We start from the raw sequence: 15,306 nt of genomic DNA on the forward strand, positions 1-15,306 counted from the left end.
TCAGGCTGCAATAAAACAAAATCTGGAAAAAAATCTAAGGGTGTGAATACTTTCTGAAGGTACCGTAAATAACAAATACACATGTATTTGAACCCAGGTCTGGTATGGAGTGTCAATTTACTATCATGTTTCCTGGTGAGCCTATTTCACTAGTTTACTACTACTACACTATATCATATTGTACTGAAAACTCAGAGGGAAAACAGATACAGGATAGCATTTACCGCAGTTACAAAGCCCCTTTTTTGCTTCAGCTATAACTACAATTCCATGTGTTCCACATTATTTCCCCTCCACACTTTCCTGGTTGTCAGGCTTCTCCAAGGTTCTGAAGACACTGACTGCAGAGAGCACCAGAGAGGAGCTGCTGTCCCTCATCCAGCAATACGGCAACCATTACGTGTCTGAGGCCCTTTACGGCTCCGAGCTCAGCTGCACCATCTACTTCCCCAGCAAGAAGGCCCAGCAGCAGCTCTGGCTGCAGTACCAGAAAGGTGAGCAGGAAACTACATATGATGCAGGTGTCTGAAATACTATTGTAATCAGTGACCAATTTAGACCCAGGGATCCAGTTGAGTGGACTATCAATATACTTAATTGGTCAATTAAATCCCAGAGAAAAGTGAAAAAATTGGGCTTATTCAATATGGTGCAATGTTCAGGACACTGCAGATAGAAATACGATTCATAGCAGGACAGACATGATTCCTAGTTTTTAACTGGCCCTAGCCCCTGAGAATTTCCTCTCGGAAATACTTCAGTAGGATTTGATAATTAATTTAATTTCATAAACATTAGGCAAGACCTGAAAGAGCTTTTGTACTGTACTATGCAGCCCCACTGAGACCTTCAAAATGGAATTGGACAGAACGGGTGAGGGCTGTGGATAGCATGAAAATAAAGTTTCATATTTTACCAAATACATGGGTTCAAAGTATGTACTGTAAACACCGGAATACAAAGACACATGCCTTGAATCATTTCTTATGAAAATACATTCCTTTCCTGCACTGCAGATATTTCCAAAGTATTTACCAAAGGTATAGTACAAAGTGTTATTACTTTTCTAAATGTTTACATTCCAACGAAGTCAGTGTTCTTCCTACAATGTAAATTCCTGCCTGGAAGATTCTCCACAGAGAATCTGAAACCACAACATGCACATCTTCATTCATGTTGGGTTTATTGCACTCAATAGATAATCAACATTACAAACATGAAATTGAGACACACGTTACACAAAAACACATCTAATGCGATGGTAACACATACTGTAAAGTCACTGCCTCCACCAAAGGCAAAACTTCTGAAAAGACACATGGGTTGGTTCAACACACGCATACAAAAACAGAACATCCAGAAGACCCAGTTGTATAAAATAACCCACAAACTCAGAGGAAATAGGCTATTACATTTAGGCTTAAAGAAATTAGGGCTGTCCGAGTTAATCAGTTAAAGGCCCAGTGCAGTCAAAATGCATTTTTTCCCTTTGTTTTGCATCATACTGTACAACAGCTGATGAATTATTTCCTGTGTTATTTCCTGATAGTTGCAGGTTGAAAATACAATCTACACAGGACCTTCTAATCAGCAGGTTTACATTGGCGGGAGTTTTGGCCATAGAGATGGAAAGAGGCCTCATCATTGTATCCATACCATTATGGCATCTGTGACAGCATGGGCATTGCCATTGAGGCTATCTCCATTTTGAAGTAGTCTCCAACAGGGTCACAAGGAGGGATCAGCCAATGAAGTTGGAAGTCCCACCCAGTTGACAACATTAAAATGGTGTAAATCCATGCTGCCCATGCTAAAACAGAATTTTGTCCACTAGAGGCCTCTATCATTCTCTGTGTGTCTGCTTTCCAATGGTGACATCACCTTGCGGAAATCCATTAATATAGAGTTCCCCAAAAAATAAAAAGGTATATTTACCCATTTTAATATAAATCTTACAGTAAGGTCCTTATTTGTTACCCAGAAATTACTTGATATATAGATATAAAAGGCTTGTTTGGGCCTTTAACCAGAGGTAACTTTTTGTAGTTTAATTGCACACTTTCTTTCTTTGCACGATTAAATCACATTGTTTGAAAGCGTTTAAAATACACTGAAAATATCCCAAATAAATAATCTACACAGCTAAAAACAACATTGCAATGTCAAAACAAGTTGACATTGAGGTTAAAGAAAGTGTGCTTCATTAATTTACCAGATTCTGCTTACCGTTACTTTGGACAAAATCAAGACCGATATTATTGTAATGCTTTTGGTATAAAACATCTTAATTACAGCTCAATTTGAGCAATTTCAAATGTTTGTGATTAATCCCAGCAAATCCTGAGATTAACTTTATTTCAAAAATGTATTAATTTCACATCCCTAAAATAAATACATCTCTCCTCCAGTTAAGTGGAGTGAACAATAAAATCACCATTCAAACAGAGAGCAAGTCTTGTTATTCATCACATTGAAACAAGGACACTTGATTTTTCTAGCATTTTATGCATTTTCATATTGTAAATAATGTAATAGTTCGTTTTGGAATATCTGTAGTGATATGTCAGTTAGGCATGGAATAACTATAATGATCATTTGAGAAATAATTTTGTAGTGACAGACAGACTATTGCGGTGACAAGGTTAGCATGTTGCCTAACATGATATCCTGAATTTATTGAGAAATATTGGGATTTATAAACTTTGAACACGCCTTACATACGCATGTTTCCTGTTCTAAAACAGACCCGTGTTGAAACTGCGCGTTGAACGAGCATCATAACTCCACCTGAAAAACACCCATCATTCACCTTTTATGGTGACAATAACACCCTTATTTGCTGTATACTTTGGAAGTATTGGAATTACGCCAAGGAAGTTTCTAAAGGAAATAGCAATGACGAACTTGATCAAATGTCTCTGGAGGTGTTGGTAGAATGTTTTAAACTTTTACAGTGACATTTTCTGTATCGACAGTATCTGAAATAAATGAATAATTGCAAATTGTTATAAACCTGTAGATCATTTGACTTCAATATTACATTGTGTTTACTTTTTCCCAAACTTAAATATCAAATCAAATTGTATTTGTCACATATACGTGTTTAGCAGATGTTATTGCGGGTGTAGCGAAATACTTGTGCTTCTAGCTCCGACAGTGCAGTAATATCTAACAAGTAATATCTAACAATTTCACAACATATACCCAATACACACAAATCTAAGTAAGGAATGGAATTAAGAATGTATACATATATGGATGAGCAATGACAGAGCGGCATGGACTAAGATACAGTAGAATAGTATAGAATACAGTATATACAGTGGGGAGAACAAGTATTTGATACACTGCCGATTTTGCAGGTTTTCCTACTTACAAAGCATGTAGAGGTCTGTAATTTTTTATCATAGGCACACTTCAACTGTGAGAGACGGAATCTAAAACAAAAATCCAGAAATTCACATTGTATGAATTTGAAGTAATTTATTTGCATTTTATTGCATGACATAAGTATTTGATACATCAGAAAAGCAGAACTTAATATTTGGTACAGAAACCTTTGTTTGCAATTACAGAGATCATACGTTTCCTGTAGGTCTTGACCAGGTTTGCACACACTGCAGCAGGCATTTTGGCCCACTCCTCCATACAGACGTTCTCCAGATCCTTCAGGTTTCGGGGCTGTCACTGGGCAATACAGACTTTCAGCTCCCTCCAAAGATTTTCTATTGGGTTCAGGTCTGGAGACTGGCTAGGCCACTCCAGGACCTTGAGATGCTTCTTACGGAGCCACTCCTTAGTTGCCCTGGCTGTGTGTTTCGGGTCGTTGTCATGCTGGAAGACCCAGCCACGACCCATCTTCAATGATCTTACTGAGGGAAGGAGGTTGTTGGCCAAGATCTTGCGATACATGGCCCCATCCATCCTCCCCTCAATACGGTGCAGTCGTCCTGTCCCCTTTGCAGAAAAGCATCCCCAAAGAATGATGTTTCCACCTCCATGCTTCACGGTTGGGATGGTGTTCTTGGGGTTGTACTCATCCTTCTTCTTCCTCCAAACACGGCGAGTGGAGTTTAGACCAAAAAGCTCTGTTTTTGTCTATCAGACCACATGACCTTCTCCCATTCCTCCTCTGGATCATCCAGATGGTCATTGGCAAACTTCAGACGGGCCTGGACATGCGCTGGCTTGAGCAGGGGGACCTTGCGTGCGCTGCAGGATTTTAATCCATGACGGCGTAGTGTGTTACTAATGGTTTTCTTTGAGACTGTGGTCCCAGCTCTCTTCAGGTCATTGACCAGGTCCTGCCGTGTAGTTCTGGGCTGATCCCTCACCTTCCTCATGATCATTGATGCCCCACGAGGTGAGATCTTGCATGGAGCCCCAGACCGAGGGTGATTGACCGTCATCTTGAACTTCTTCCATTTTCTAATAATTGCGCCAACAGTTGTTGCCTTCTCACCAAGCTGCTTGCCTATTGTCCTGTATTCCATCCCAGTCTTGTGCAGGTCTACAATTGTATCCCTGATGTCCTTACACAGCTCTCTGGTCTTGGCCATTGTGGAGAGGTTGGAGTCTGTTTGATTGAGTGTGTGGACAGGTGTCTTTTATACAGGTAACGAGTTCAAACAGGTGCAGTTAATACAGGTAATGAGTGGAGAACAGGAGGGCTTCTTAAAGAAAAACTAACAGGTCTGTGAGAGCCGGAATTCTTACTGGTTGGTAGGTGATCAAATACGTATGTCATGCAATAAAATGCAAATTAATTACTTAAAAATCATACAATGTGATTTTCTGGATTTTTGTTTTAGATTCAGTCTCTCGCAGTTGAAGTGTACCTATGATAAAAATTACAGACCTCTACATGCTTTGTAGTAGGAAAACCTGCAAAATCGGCAGTGTATCAAATACTTGTTCTCCCCACTGTACATATGAGATGAGTAATGCAAGATATGTAAACATTATTAAAGTGACTAGTGTTCCATTTCTTAAAGTGGCCAGTGATTTCTAGTCTATGTCTATAGGCAGCAGCCTCTAATGTGCTAGTGATGGCTGTTTAACAGTCTGATGGCCTTGAGATAAAAGCTGTTTTTCAGTCTCTCAGTCCCAGCTTTGATGCACCTGTACTGACCTCGCCTTCTGGATGATATAGCGAGGTGAACAGGCAGTGGCTCGGGTGGTTGATGTCCTTGATTATCTTTTTGGCCTTCCTGTGACATCGGGTGCTATAGGTGTCCTGGAGGGTGGGTAGTTTGCCCCCGGTAATGCATTGGGCAGACCACACCACCCTCTGGAGAGCGCTGCAGTTGCGGCGGTGCAGTTGCCATACCAGGCGGTGATACAGCCTGACAGGATTCTCTCAATTGTGCATCTGTAAAAGTTTGTGAGGGTTTTAGGTGCCAAGCCAAATTTATTCAGCCTCCTGAGGTTGAAGAGGCTCTGTTTCGCCTTCTTCACCACACTGTCTGTGTGGGTGGACCATTTCAGTTTGTCAGTGATGTGTACGCCAAGGAACTTGAAGCTTTTTACCTTCTCTACTGCGGTCCCGTCGATGTGGATAGGGGGGTGCACCCTCTGCTGTTTCCTGAAGTCCACGATCATCTCCTTTGTTTTGTTGATGTTGAGTGAGAAGTTATTTTCCTGGCACCACACTCCCAGAGCCCTCACCTCCTCCCTGTAGGCTGTCTCGTCATTGTTGGTAATCAAGCCTACTACTGTTGTGTCGTCTGCAAACTTGATGATTGAGTTGGAGGCGTGTTTGGCCACGCAGTCATGGGTGAACAGGGAGTACAGGAGTGGGCTGAGCACGCACCCTTGTGGGGCCCAAGTGTTGAGGATCAGCGAAGAGGAGGTGTTGTTTCCTACCTTCACCACCTGGGGGCGGCCCGTCAGGAAGTCCAGGACCCAGTTGCACAGACCGGGGTTCAGACCCAGGGCCTCGAGCTTAATGATGAGCTTGGAGGGTACTATGGTGTTGAATGCTGAGCTATATATAGTCAATGAACAGCATTCTTACATAGGTATTCCTCTTGTCCAGATGTGATAGGGAGGTGTGCAGTGTGATGGTGATTGCATCATCTGTGGATCTATTACATTTACATTTCAGTCATTTAGCAGACGCTCTTATCCAGAGCTTGGGGCGGTAAGCAAATTGAAGTGGGTCTAGGGTGACAGGTAAGGTAGAGGTGATAAGTCTCTCAAAGCACTTCATATGCTGCACTGCCCACAAATTCTGAAACATTGAGTAAAAATGTAAAACTACAGTAGGCCTACTTACAGTGGTAGCCTACACATTTGACATTACAGTAGGCTGTTCAGATGTACAGTAGCCTAAAAAAAAATTCAATGGAAAAGGTGAAACATCTGTTCTAGCGTTAAACTGCACTCCGGATCACATAGAGCAAAATACTTGAAATAACTTATCTATTTACTACTGTGAAATGGGTCCAATTTAAAAAGAGATCAGACATAGGCAACAAGCTATTTCGCGAGTATGAAACCATCAGTCAGAAAAGGTGAGGTATTTATTCTACAACGATCATGGAAATGAAATAAATAATAGGAAATAGATGCCTACTTCTAACTATTTCAGAATACAAAAAATGGATTTACGCGCTTCTCGCTAACGGCAAACGATTGCACCTTATTATATTTAGGCCTACCCGTTTCTTTGTTAGGAATAAGCATGCCATATACCCTATTTGCACAAAATACTTGCCTACTTGCGTGCTTGCAATGCAATACTTCAACCACTAGAAACTGTGCGTACACATGGTTGAAAGTTCTTTTCCCCCCACTAAATTGTTAAAGTTAGCCTTGAGGGAGGGTAAACTGATCCTAGAGCTTTGTGTCTACAGGCAACTGGACCTGAACCCCTCGGGGTACAACACAATACTTTTTATTGGATGGCTGGGTTATAATGATCAAGTCCATGATCCCATCCCTATAGATTTAAGTTAGAGAGGTTTTGGATTTGACATTCCTTCTAAATCGATAAGGCAATTCTTTTTTGCAATACATTTTCTTGTGATGCCATTAGGCTTAGTAATTGTCATAAATCTCATATTGTGTACAGCTGTGACGATACCAGTATACATTTTTAAAAAATCCAATGGCAAAAATACAAAAACGAAGCAGACCAAACTCTTTGGTCCTTTAACCTGCTGCATGAAAAATATTGTGTGCTATAGATTGGAAAATAAATACATATGACCCGATGACAACATAATGATGTTTGTTTCCAACAATAGGGCTGTTTTCCCAAATAAGTTAAATTTGCGTCGTATTTTGTGTCCTTGCCACGATACTAACGAGTATCGCAATACTGGTATCATCCCTGCCCTAATATTTTGTACAGTACAGCAGTTAAAATATAACAATTTCATGCATTGATTGACATACCAATTTCCCCCACCCCCAAGGTGACAACACTTAATGCCGTCTTTAGTGCTGTGTTCCATCAAATCAACGAGGCAGCTCGAATTGTAGATAGACACAGGCTTGGTTACAGTGTGCTCCTAGCTAGTCCCACTGACTGACTGGGGATCAGTGACTCGATTACGGGCTCATTGTATGACCTGCTAAGCACAGACTAGAAACCAGATCATGGAGGAGCAAAAGTTGTTTGGAATGCAGCCATTTATATTAAAGTGACAGATCAACTGTTTCTCTCACACACACACAACATTGGATTTGTAGTTTTTTAGCACCTAGCAGGTGGAGAAGCGTCTCCTCTGTAGGTACGAGTAAACTTTCACACAGTGGTCCCAGCAGTCCAGCACCATCAGCTGTCCTTTCTCAGTGACGGCCACGCCCACAGGGCACGTCAGTCCCTCCTGGATGAGCACGTTAAAGCCGCCCTCTTTGGGGAACTGCAGGATCTCCTTCCTGCCGCTGTCTGTCACGAGCAGGTCCCCGTTGGTATCCACGCACATGCCCGTGATGCAACGGAAGTCCTCCGTCTCCGAGAAGAAGTGGCTGAGTTGCTTGCCCAGCTGGCCGTCTGTCCCCACTGAGCAGATGGAGAAGCCCCCCTCCAGGTGGTGCTCGTTATGACGGTTCTCAATGTTAAGGCCCAACCCTTGGGTGAAGTAGACGGTGCCCGATGCGTCGCACGTCACGAACTTGGGCCGCACGGCCGAGCACAGGCGGTTGTAGTTGACTACGCCCACATTGCGGTCCACGGCCAGGCACCAGAGCTTGCCGCCCTCCACATCCGACACCACAAACTGACCCGTGGGCATGGCGGCAATGCCCCAGGGTTTGATTAGCTGGTTCTTGTGGCAGGCCACGCAGTGGCCGTCGATGGTGTACACCTTGACCGAGTTGTCGTAGTTGTCAGTGACCCCGATAAGGCCCTGAGGAGTGATGGCGATGGACAGCGGGATGAGGTTGGGCAGGTCGGCGCCCAGGAAGCTCAGGACAAAGTTGTCGATACTGCTGGGGTTGCGGCGGATCTCCCTCTGGAAGCCCTTGCGGTTGAAGATCTGGATGCGGTAGTTGCCCCGGTCGGCCACCAGGACCTCGCCCTGCGGGGTGACGCAGATACTAACCGGTAGGTTGAACATCCCCGGCAGGTTGCCCTTGCAGCCCATCTTCTTTACAAACTGGCAGTGCTGTGGCCCCGAGCTGGCCCTGGCCCCTGCACCACCGGGCGAGGAGGACCCCCCTTCATCCATGGACTTGGACTTAAAGCTGCCCGGTGATGCACACACAGCCTCTTCTACAGACATTACCATATCAATGTCTCTAAACAGTTCCAGTGGGGCCCCTGCAGCCCCGCACATGGCACCAACGCCAGCCCCGGCTCTAAACTCCAGCAGCCCCTCCTCATCAGTGTTGACAGTGCAGGGCTTGGTTGTGAGCTGGGCCACATCCAGGGCCTCGGGGTGCTCTGTCGTCACCAGCTCAGGGTCCTGAAGCTTGAGCAGCGTAGGTAAGTCCAGGCTGCTCCTCAGGTCCAGCTCCTCATCGTTTCCCCCTCCGTCCTCCTCCAGCAGGGCGATGTCGCTCTGCTTCACCCGCATGGTGAGGTAGTCGCATCGGGACACCACCTTCACCTCGGCCAGGTTCAGCAGGTATGTCTGCTCCTCCAGGATCTGCCCGTTCAGCTTCTCCACCTCAGCCATAGAGGCAGCGAAGGCCTGCCGCTGGTGCCCCAGCTCCTCCTGCAGACGCAGCTCAGCCCGGGCGTACTCCTGCTGCACAGCCCGGTACTTCACCCGCATGTTCTTTGTCACACTGTCAACCGTCGCCTTTTTCTGCTGGATGTGGTCCATGGCTTTGCGGAGGGACGCCAGTTTACCGCCCAGGTCCTTCCGGTGGTGCTCAGCGGCCACCCGGATGGGCTGGACGGCGTGACCCTGCTGCTGGTGGCCCTCACCCTTGCAGAGATCACAGAGCACAGTGCCGCAGTCAAGGCAGTACTGTCGGGGTAGGCGGTTGCGGCAGGACTTGCACATTAGGGCGCCGGCGGTCGTGCAGGAGCTGACGCAGTCCAGGATCTTGAGCACAGTGAGGTTGTCGGCCAGCTGGGAGATGCTGCTCATGCGGGAGACCCTGCTGCAGAAGGGACAGCGCACACCATTGATGGTACTAGCCAGCAGCTTCTCCAGACACTGTCTGCACACGGTGTGGCCACATTGCAGGAGCTTGGGCCGCAGCTGCTCCTGGTTGTAAGTCTCCAGGCAGATGGGGCACTCCAGGACCTCCCGGAGCAGGTCCGGGTCCAGAGCTGGCGAAGCTGCCGCCATCGTGTTCAAACCTGAGAGGAGACAAATAAAAAAATAAAGTGCTTCACTACCCAAAGTATCAACAACTAGGGACGTCAAAGGTTCAGGCTGCGGCACAGTCAATACGGAAGCTCTAGTCTAGTGCCTGGTTACATTGTGTTTAGGAGCATTTTTTGGGTAAAAATCTGTGTGATTCATTTACTATCATTCTTAATTTAAATATTTTGACATTATGAATTATTTTATATTATGCCTATTTCCCTATGGTGGACAGAAAGTGTTACTACATTACACAGACTAACGTATTCACCACACAAGAATGACAGGAAATACACATCCTTTTTACCTCAGATTTATGATGTTAGTATTAAAAATGTTATAGTCATCAAGATCTCACAAAATTGATTGCTTAAATCAGATCATTATCTTTGGTTTAGTACCGGTGGTTTTTGTCAGTTTGTAGTGGGACATAGAACGCAGCTGTCATTTTCAGACCACGTAAACAATACAACAATTATTTAAACAATTATAATAAATTGGACGCTCCTCTCATAAACATCTTTGGCTCACATGAATTAATGGATTTGAGGGTTAGTCTATCATTTCAAATAAAACCCTATCCATCGCTATTTAGAAACCGATGTGAGGTGGTGATTCGTTGAAATTATCCAGTCAAAAAAGTGTTAGTGACGGGAAGTTCGGCTCTTTTTACTGACTCGGATCTTCAACCGGCGAACGATGAAAACTCGAAATAGTCATGATTCTACAAGCTTCTCATTCACCATAGGCTTATTGGAGCTGTCATTTGTGACTGAGACATGTAAAAGTGTGCTTTAAACAATGGACATTTATTGATACCTAGGCATAGAAACACGATTATTTCTTAGAACATTTGAAATGAGGTCTAGTTGTGGCCGCAACTGGACTAGATTGTGAACGACTCTTGGCGGAATGCATTGCTTGACTGCCGTGAGGGTGATAAGCACAATATCGTTTGAATTGCAGCACCCCAAACAATTTGTTCTCGAGTTCGAGTTTGTTGAGCAAAGGCTGTGTATGTTTTGATTCTACAAAGCTGTGTCCATAATAATATTCAATAATCAATTAATTGCATTCATTCTTGCACCATGCAATTAATTATCAGTTCTAAACATGTATTCTTCCTTCTCTATGCTGCCTGATCTATTTTGCCTGTGCGCATATAGCCTTTGACAGACAGTTGGTTGGAGCATGTCTACCGAGTCACCGGAGGAGCGCATATTAATCCTGCTGTAGAAATTAATGCATCCAGGAGGTCAAATGAACGACAAAGAAAAATGAATCATGACTCTCGAGTCAGTAAAAAGAGTTTGAACTGCACATCACTATCATCTACCGAAATCCTTCTCTCACAGATATAAGTTGATAAATGATTACGACAGGTTCTCATCTATCGACAGATATATTGTATATAACCAAGTTCATTGAGGTTTGTCTGTAAGAAAATTGCAAACTGTACATGTCGCTGCAGTTATTGTTCCAGTTCCATTGATTTCAATACAATATCGATGAGTGATTAATTTGCGCGCAATACTGATTACAGTAGAACAAGCTATAAATAATTTCCAGTCTTGAGTGACCGCTTGGTAAATATTGGTGTGTGCGCAGTTTATAAAAAGGTACTATCCTAATTTAGCAAAATACAGATAATCTAAACAAGTGTGACACGTAAAGGTAGTGAGTATGTATTGGTCTTTTATGTATTGGTCTTCAAAATATCACGACTTATTTCAGCATATTGATTATGAATTTGGACATCTAGAACCGGGGTTGACACTCGGCCATAAATCAAAAAGCCATGACAAGGGGAAGCATCAAGTTTCATTTTCCATGTCTGTTTTAGTAAATGTAAACAGTACTTTTAAACAGGATTCTACTTTATCAGGTAAAAACTACTGAATGAGCCCAAAAGGTGCTGATTTAAAGATTGGTGATATTAGTGAAATCGTGAAATATGTTTGTCCTGGCTACAATTACATATGTTGAGTTAAATAAAGGTTAAATAAAAAAAATAAAAAATTTGAAAAGGGGTTGCATTGCTAACAACAAGTTGATTAAAGATGTTTTGTCATGAATTCTCATTAAAATGGCTTAATAAATAATTAGCATTCCTCTAGTAATGGTGGATTACATTTTGACCACGTCATCGTGTTTACAAGTGTCTAGGGGGGAGTATCGAACTAGTCACCTCTCGAACATGGGAAGAATTCACTTTTGATGCTGGCATTTATTTGAGACAGCACAACCCAGTTAGTACTGTCACTGTGCGAAACGTATACTGTAACTCAGGGGTTCCCAAACTTTTTCCACTCAGGCCCCCCTTCTAACATTGGGGAACATCCCGTACCCCTGTGTGTGTGCCATGTCTATTTCTATGGGCACAAGCACTGTTCAAACCCCTCGTTGGCGGAGAGAATTTTGCAGGTTTAAAGCATATTTCCTGCAATTCTACACATTTTGTCATGGGGTGCAAAGAAAATGTTGCAGTTTTACAGCTAATTTTCATTTATTCATGTGATATGAGTGACAAAAAATATATAACAATATCTATGGGCTAAAAAACCTCAATAGAAAATGTTAGCTGACATGGGCTAGTTGATCTGGACATTTCTGACAAGTTACAAATAGCTCTCTACGGTATGCAATGACTAACATGACAAGAGGAACTGATGATGCAACTACCCAATTTCGTGCATTCTACTATTACAACTTTCAAGAGTAAGTTTAAAGCCATACTGAGTTCCTTATATACAGTGAGGGAAACAAGTATTTGACCCCCTGCTGATTTTGTACATTTGCCCACTGACAAAGAAATGATCAGTCTATAATTTTAATGGTAGGTTTATTTGAACTGTGAGAGACAGAATAACAACAACAAAAATCCTGAAAAACACATGTCAAAAATTTTATAAATTGATTTGCATTTTAATGAGGGAAATAAGTATTTGACCCCCTCTCAATCAGAAAGATTTCTGGCTCCCAGGTGTCTTTTATACAGGTAACGAGCTGAGATTAGGAGCACACTCTTAAAGGGAGTGCTTCCTAATCTCAGTTTGTTACCTGTATAAAAAGACACCTGTCTACAGAAGCAATCAATCAATCAGATTCCAAACTCTCCACCATGGCCAAGACCAAAGAGCGCTCCAAGGATGTCAGGGACAAGATTGTAGACCTACACAAGGCTGGAATGGGCTACAAGACCATCGCCAAGCAGCTTGGTGAGAAGGTGACAACAGTTGGTGTGATTATTCGCAAATGGAAGAAACACAAAATAACTGTAAATCTCCCTCGGCCTGGGGCTCCATGCAAGATCTCACCTCGTGGAGTTGCAATGATCATGAGAACGGTGAGGAATCAGCCCAGAACTACACGGGAGGATCTTGTCAATGATCTCAAGGCAGCTGGGACCATAGTTACCAAGAAAACAATTGGTAACACACTACGCCGAAGGACTGAAATCCTGCAGCGCCCGCAAGGTCCCCCTGCTCAAGAAAGCACATATACATGCCCATCTGAAGTTTGTCAATGAACATCTGAATGATTCAGAGGAGAACTGGGTGAAAGTGTTGTGGTCAGATGAGACCAAAATCGAGCTCTTTGGCATCAACTCAACTCGCCGTGTTTGGAGGAGGAGGAATGCTGCCTATGACCCCAAGAACACCATCCCCACCGTCAAACATGGAGGTGGAAACATTATGCTTTGGGGGTGTTGTTCTGCTAAGGGGACAGGACAACTTCACCGCATCAAAGGAACGATGGACAGGGCCATGTACCGTCAAATCTTGGGTGAGAACCTCCTTCCCTCAGCCAGGGCATTGAAAATGGGTCGTGGATGGGTATTCCAGCATGACAATGACCCAAAACACACGGCCAAGGCAACAAAGGAGTGGCTCAAGAAGAAGCACATTAAGGTCCTGGAGTGGCCTAGCCAGTCTCCAGTCCTTAATCCTATAGAAAATCTGTGGAGGGAGCTGAAGGTTTGAGTTGCCAAACATCAGGCTCGAAACCTTAATGACTTGGAGAAGATCTGCAAAGAGGAGTGGGACAAAAATCCCTCCTGAGATGTGTGCAAACCTGGTGGCCAACTACAAGAAACGTCTGACCTCTGTGATTGCCAACAAGGGTTTTGTCACCAAGTAAAATAATAATAATATGCCATTTAGCAGACGCTTTTATCCAAAGCGACTACAAAGTAATGTTTTGCAGAGGGGTCAAATACTTATTTCCCTCATTAAAATGCAAATCAATTGATAACATTTTTGACATGCGTTTTTCTGGATTTTTTTGTTATTATTCTGTCTCTCACTGTTCAAATAAACCTACCATTAAAATTATAGACTGATCATGTCTTTGTCAGTGGGCAAACGTACAAAATCAGCAGGGGATCAAATACTTTTTTCCCCTCACTGTGTATGTATGTATGTATGTATGTATGTATGTATGTATGTATGTATGTATGTATGTATGTATGTATGTATGTATGTATGTACGTATGTATGTACCGGTACACACAATTTGGGAACCACTGATACAGTGCACTTTAGCTGGCCATATAATTTAAGTGAGGGGAGTGTAGCACTGCCACTGGCTAGCAATAGCAGCAGCCAGCTGTCATTCAACACTAGATTGCTGAAGCTAGCCAGCTTTCAAGTAAACAACATCACAGTTAACGTTAGCTAGTTACTGACAACCAATATAATAGTGTTCTGCCTAGCACCCTTAGTTTGTGTTATTGTGTTGTCAATGTGTTAGCTAAATGCTTAACTAGCTGTGTTGTTAGCATATAACGGAGATTGCTCGAATCATGCTGTCACTACACGGCCAATGCAAATGACAACCGCATTACCAGTTTCGTGCATGCAGACGACAGATTTCAGAATTTTTTTTGCTATACTAGCTAGTTACATGCAATTAATAATTTATAATATTGTGGCATGATGTTGTGTTGAAGCTAGCGCAAGCTATGATTAGTGGGAGGCCTCCCGAAATCGAGATGTGACTTCCTGTTTGGGGAATTTTGAAAGTCAAGCGTTCACATTTATATACTAGCTATGATCCTAAAGCTCTATTTTTTTTTTTGGATGACATCTTTATCTTGCATGAAATCTTACCTTAAAATGTCAGATCTGTCGAGGTACAGGGGCGTTTGGTGGGTCTGCTGCTGCGAGACTGCGGTGTTGACGTAACGCCAGCAAATACTTATTACCCACCCACCTCTATTTTCATTGGTTTTTGCAACTGCAGCTGGGACAGGGCCCCAGTTATATTAAATTGATTAAATTGACCAATGCATTATACATAATTAGATTATTCCTCCTTTTTGAATACTTTTTGAATTTTTCCATTTTGTACACCTCTTAAAATCCTGGCTGCACCAGTAATAGATTAACTTAAAAATAAATATACATCGATCAGGGAGGATTAAATGTAGAGGCAAGTCAAGTATCCCAATTCAAATCATTTATCTTGAAATTATGTGAGCCATTTGAGAGCATTGCACGCTTTATATACAGGTTTTAAATGAAATGTAATACGA

The 15,306-nt window shown here is 43.0% G+C and overlaps 2 protein-coding genes across 2 annotated transcripts in view; one reads left to right on the forward strand and one right to left on the reverse strand.

Annotated features, from left to right (window-relative positions):
- Positions 1-15,306, forward strand: part of LOC121582487 (astrotactin-2) — a 537,985-nt gene that overhangs the window by 401,486 nt on the left and 121,193 nt on the right. The window contains exon 16 of the mRNA XM_041898306.2: positions 315-494. Coding sequence (XP_041754240.1) covers positions 315-494 — 180 coding nt within the window. The remainder of the gene's footprint in view (positions 1-314; positions 495-15,306) is intronic.
- On the reverse strand, positions 7,620-14,958 carry LOC121582488 (E3 ubiquitin-protein ligase TRIM32-like). Its single transcript, XM_041898307.1, has 2 exons — positions 14,882-14,958; positions 7,620-9,763 (listed from the first exon to the last, which is right to left on the reverse strand). The coding sequence occupies exon 2, from the start codon at positions 9,750-9,752 to the stop codon at positions 7,710-7,712; it is 2,043 nt and encodes a 680-aa protein (XP_041754241.1). The 5' UTR covers positions 9,753-9,763; positions 14,882-14,958; the 3' UTR covers positions 7,620-7,709.

This window comes from Coregonus clupeaformis, chromosome 15 (genome assembly GCF_020615455.1).
Source record: "Coregonus clupeaformis isolate EN_2021a chromosome 15, ASM2061545v1, whole genome shotgun sequence".
Lineage (NCBI taxonomy): Eukaryota > Metazoa > Chordata > Actinopteri > Salmoniformes > Salmonidae > Coregonus > Coregonus clupeaformis.

Coding starts and splice junctions, on each gene's coding strand:
- LOC121582488 (XM_041898307.1), bottom strand. CDS start 9,752: ATGGCGGCAGCTTCGCCAGCTCTGGACCCGGACCTGCTCCGGGAGGTC.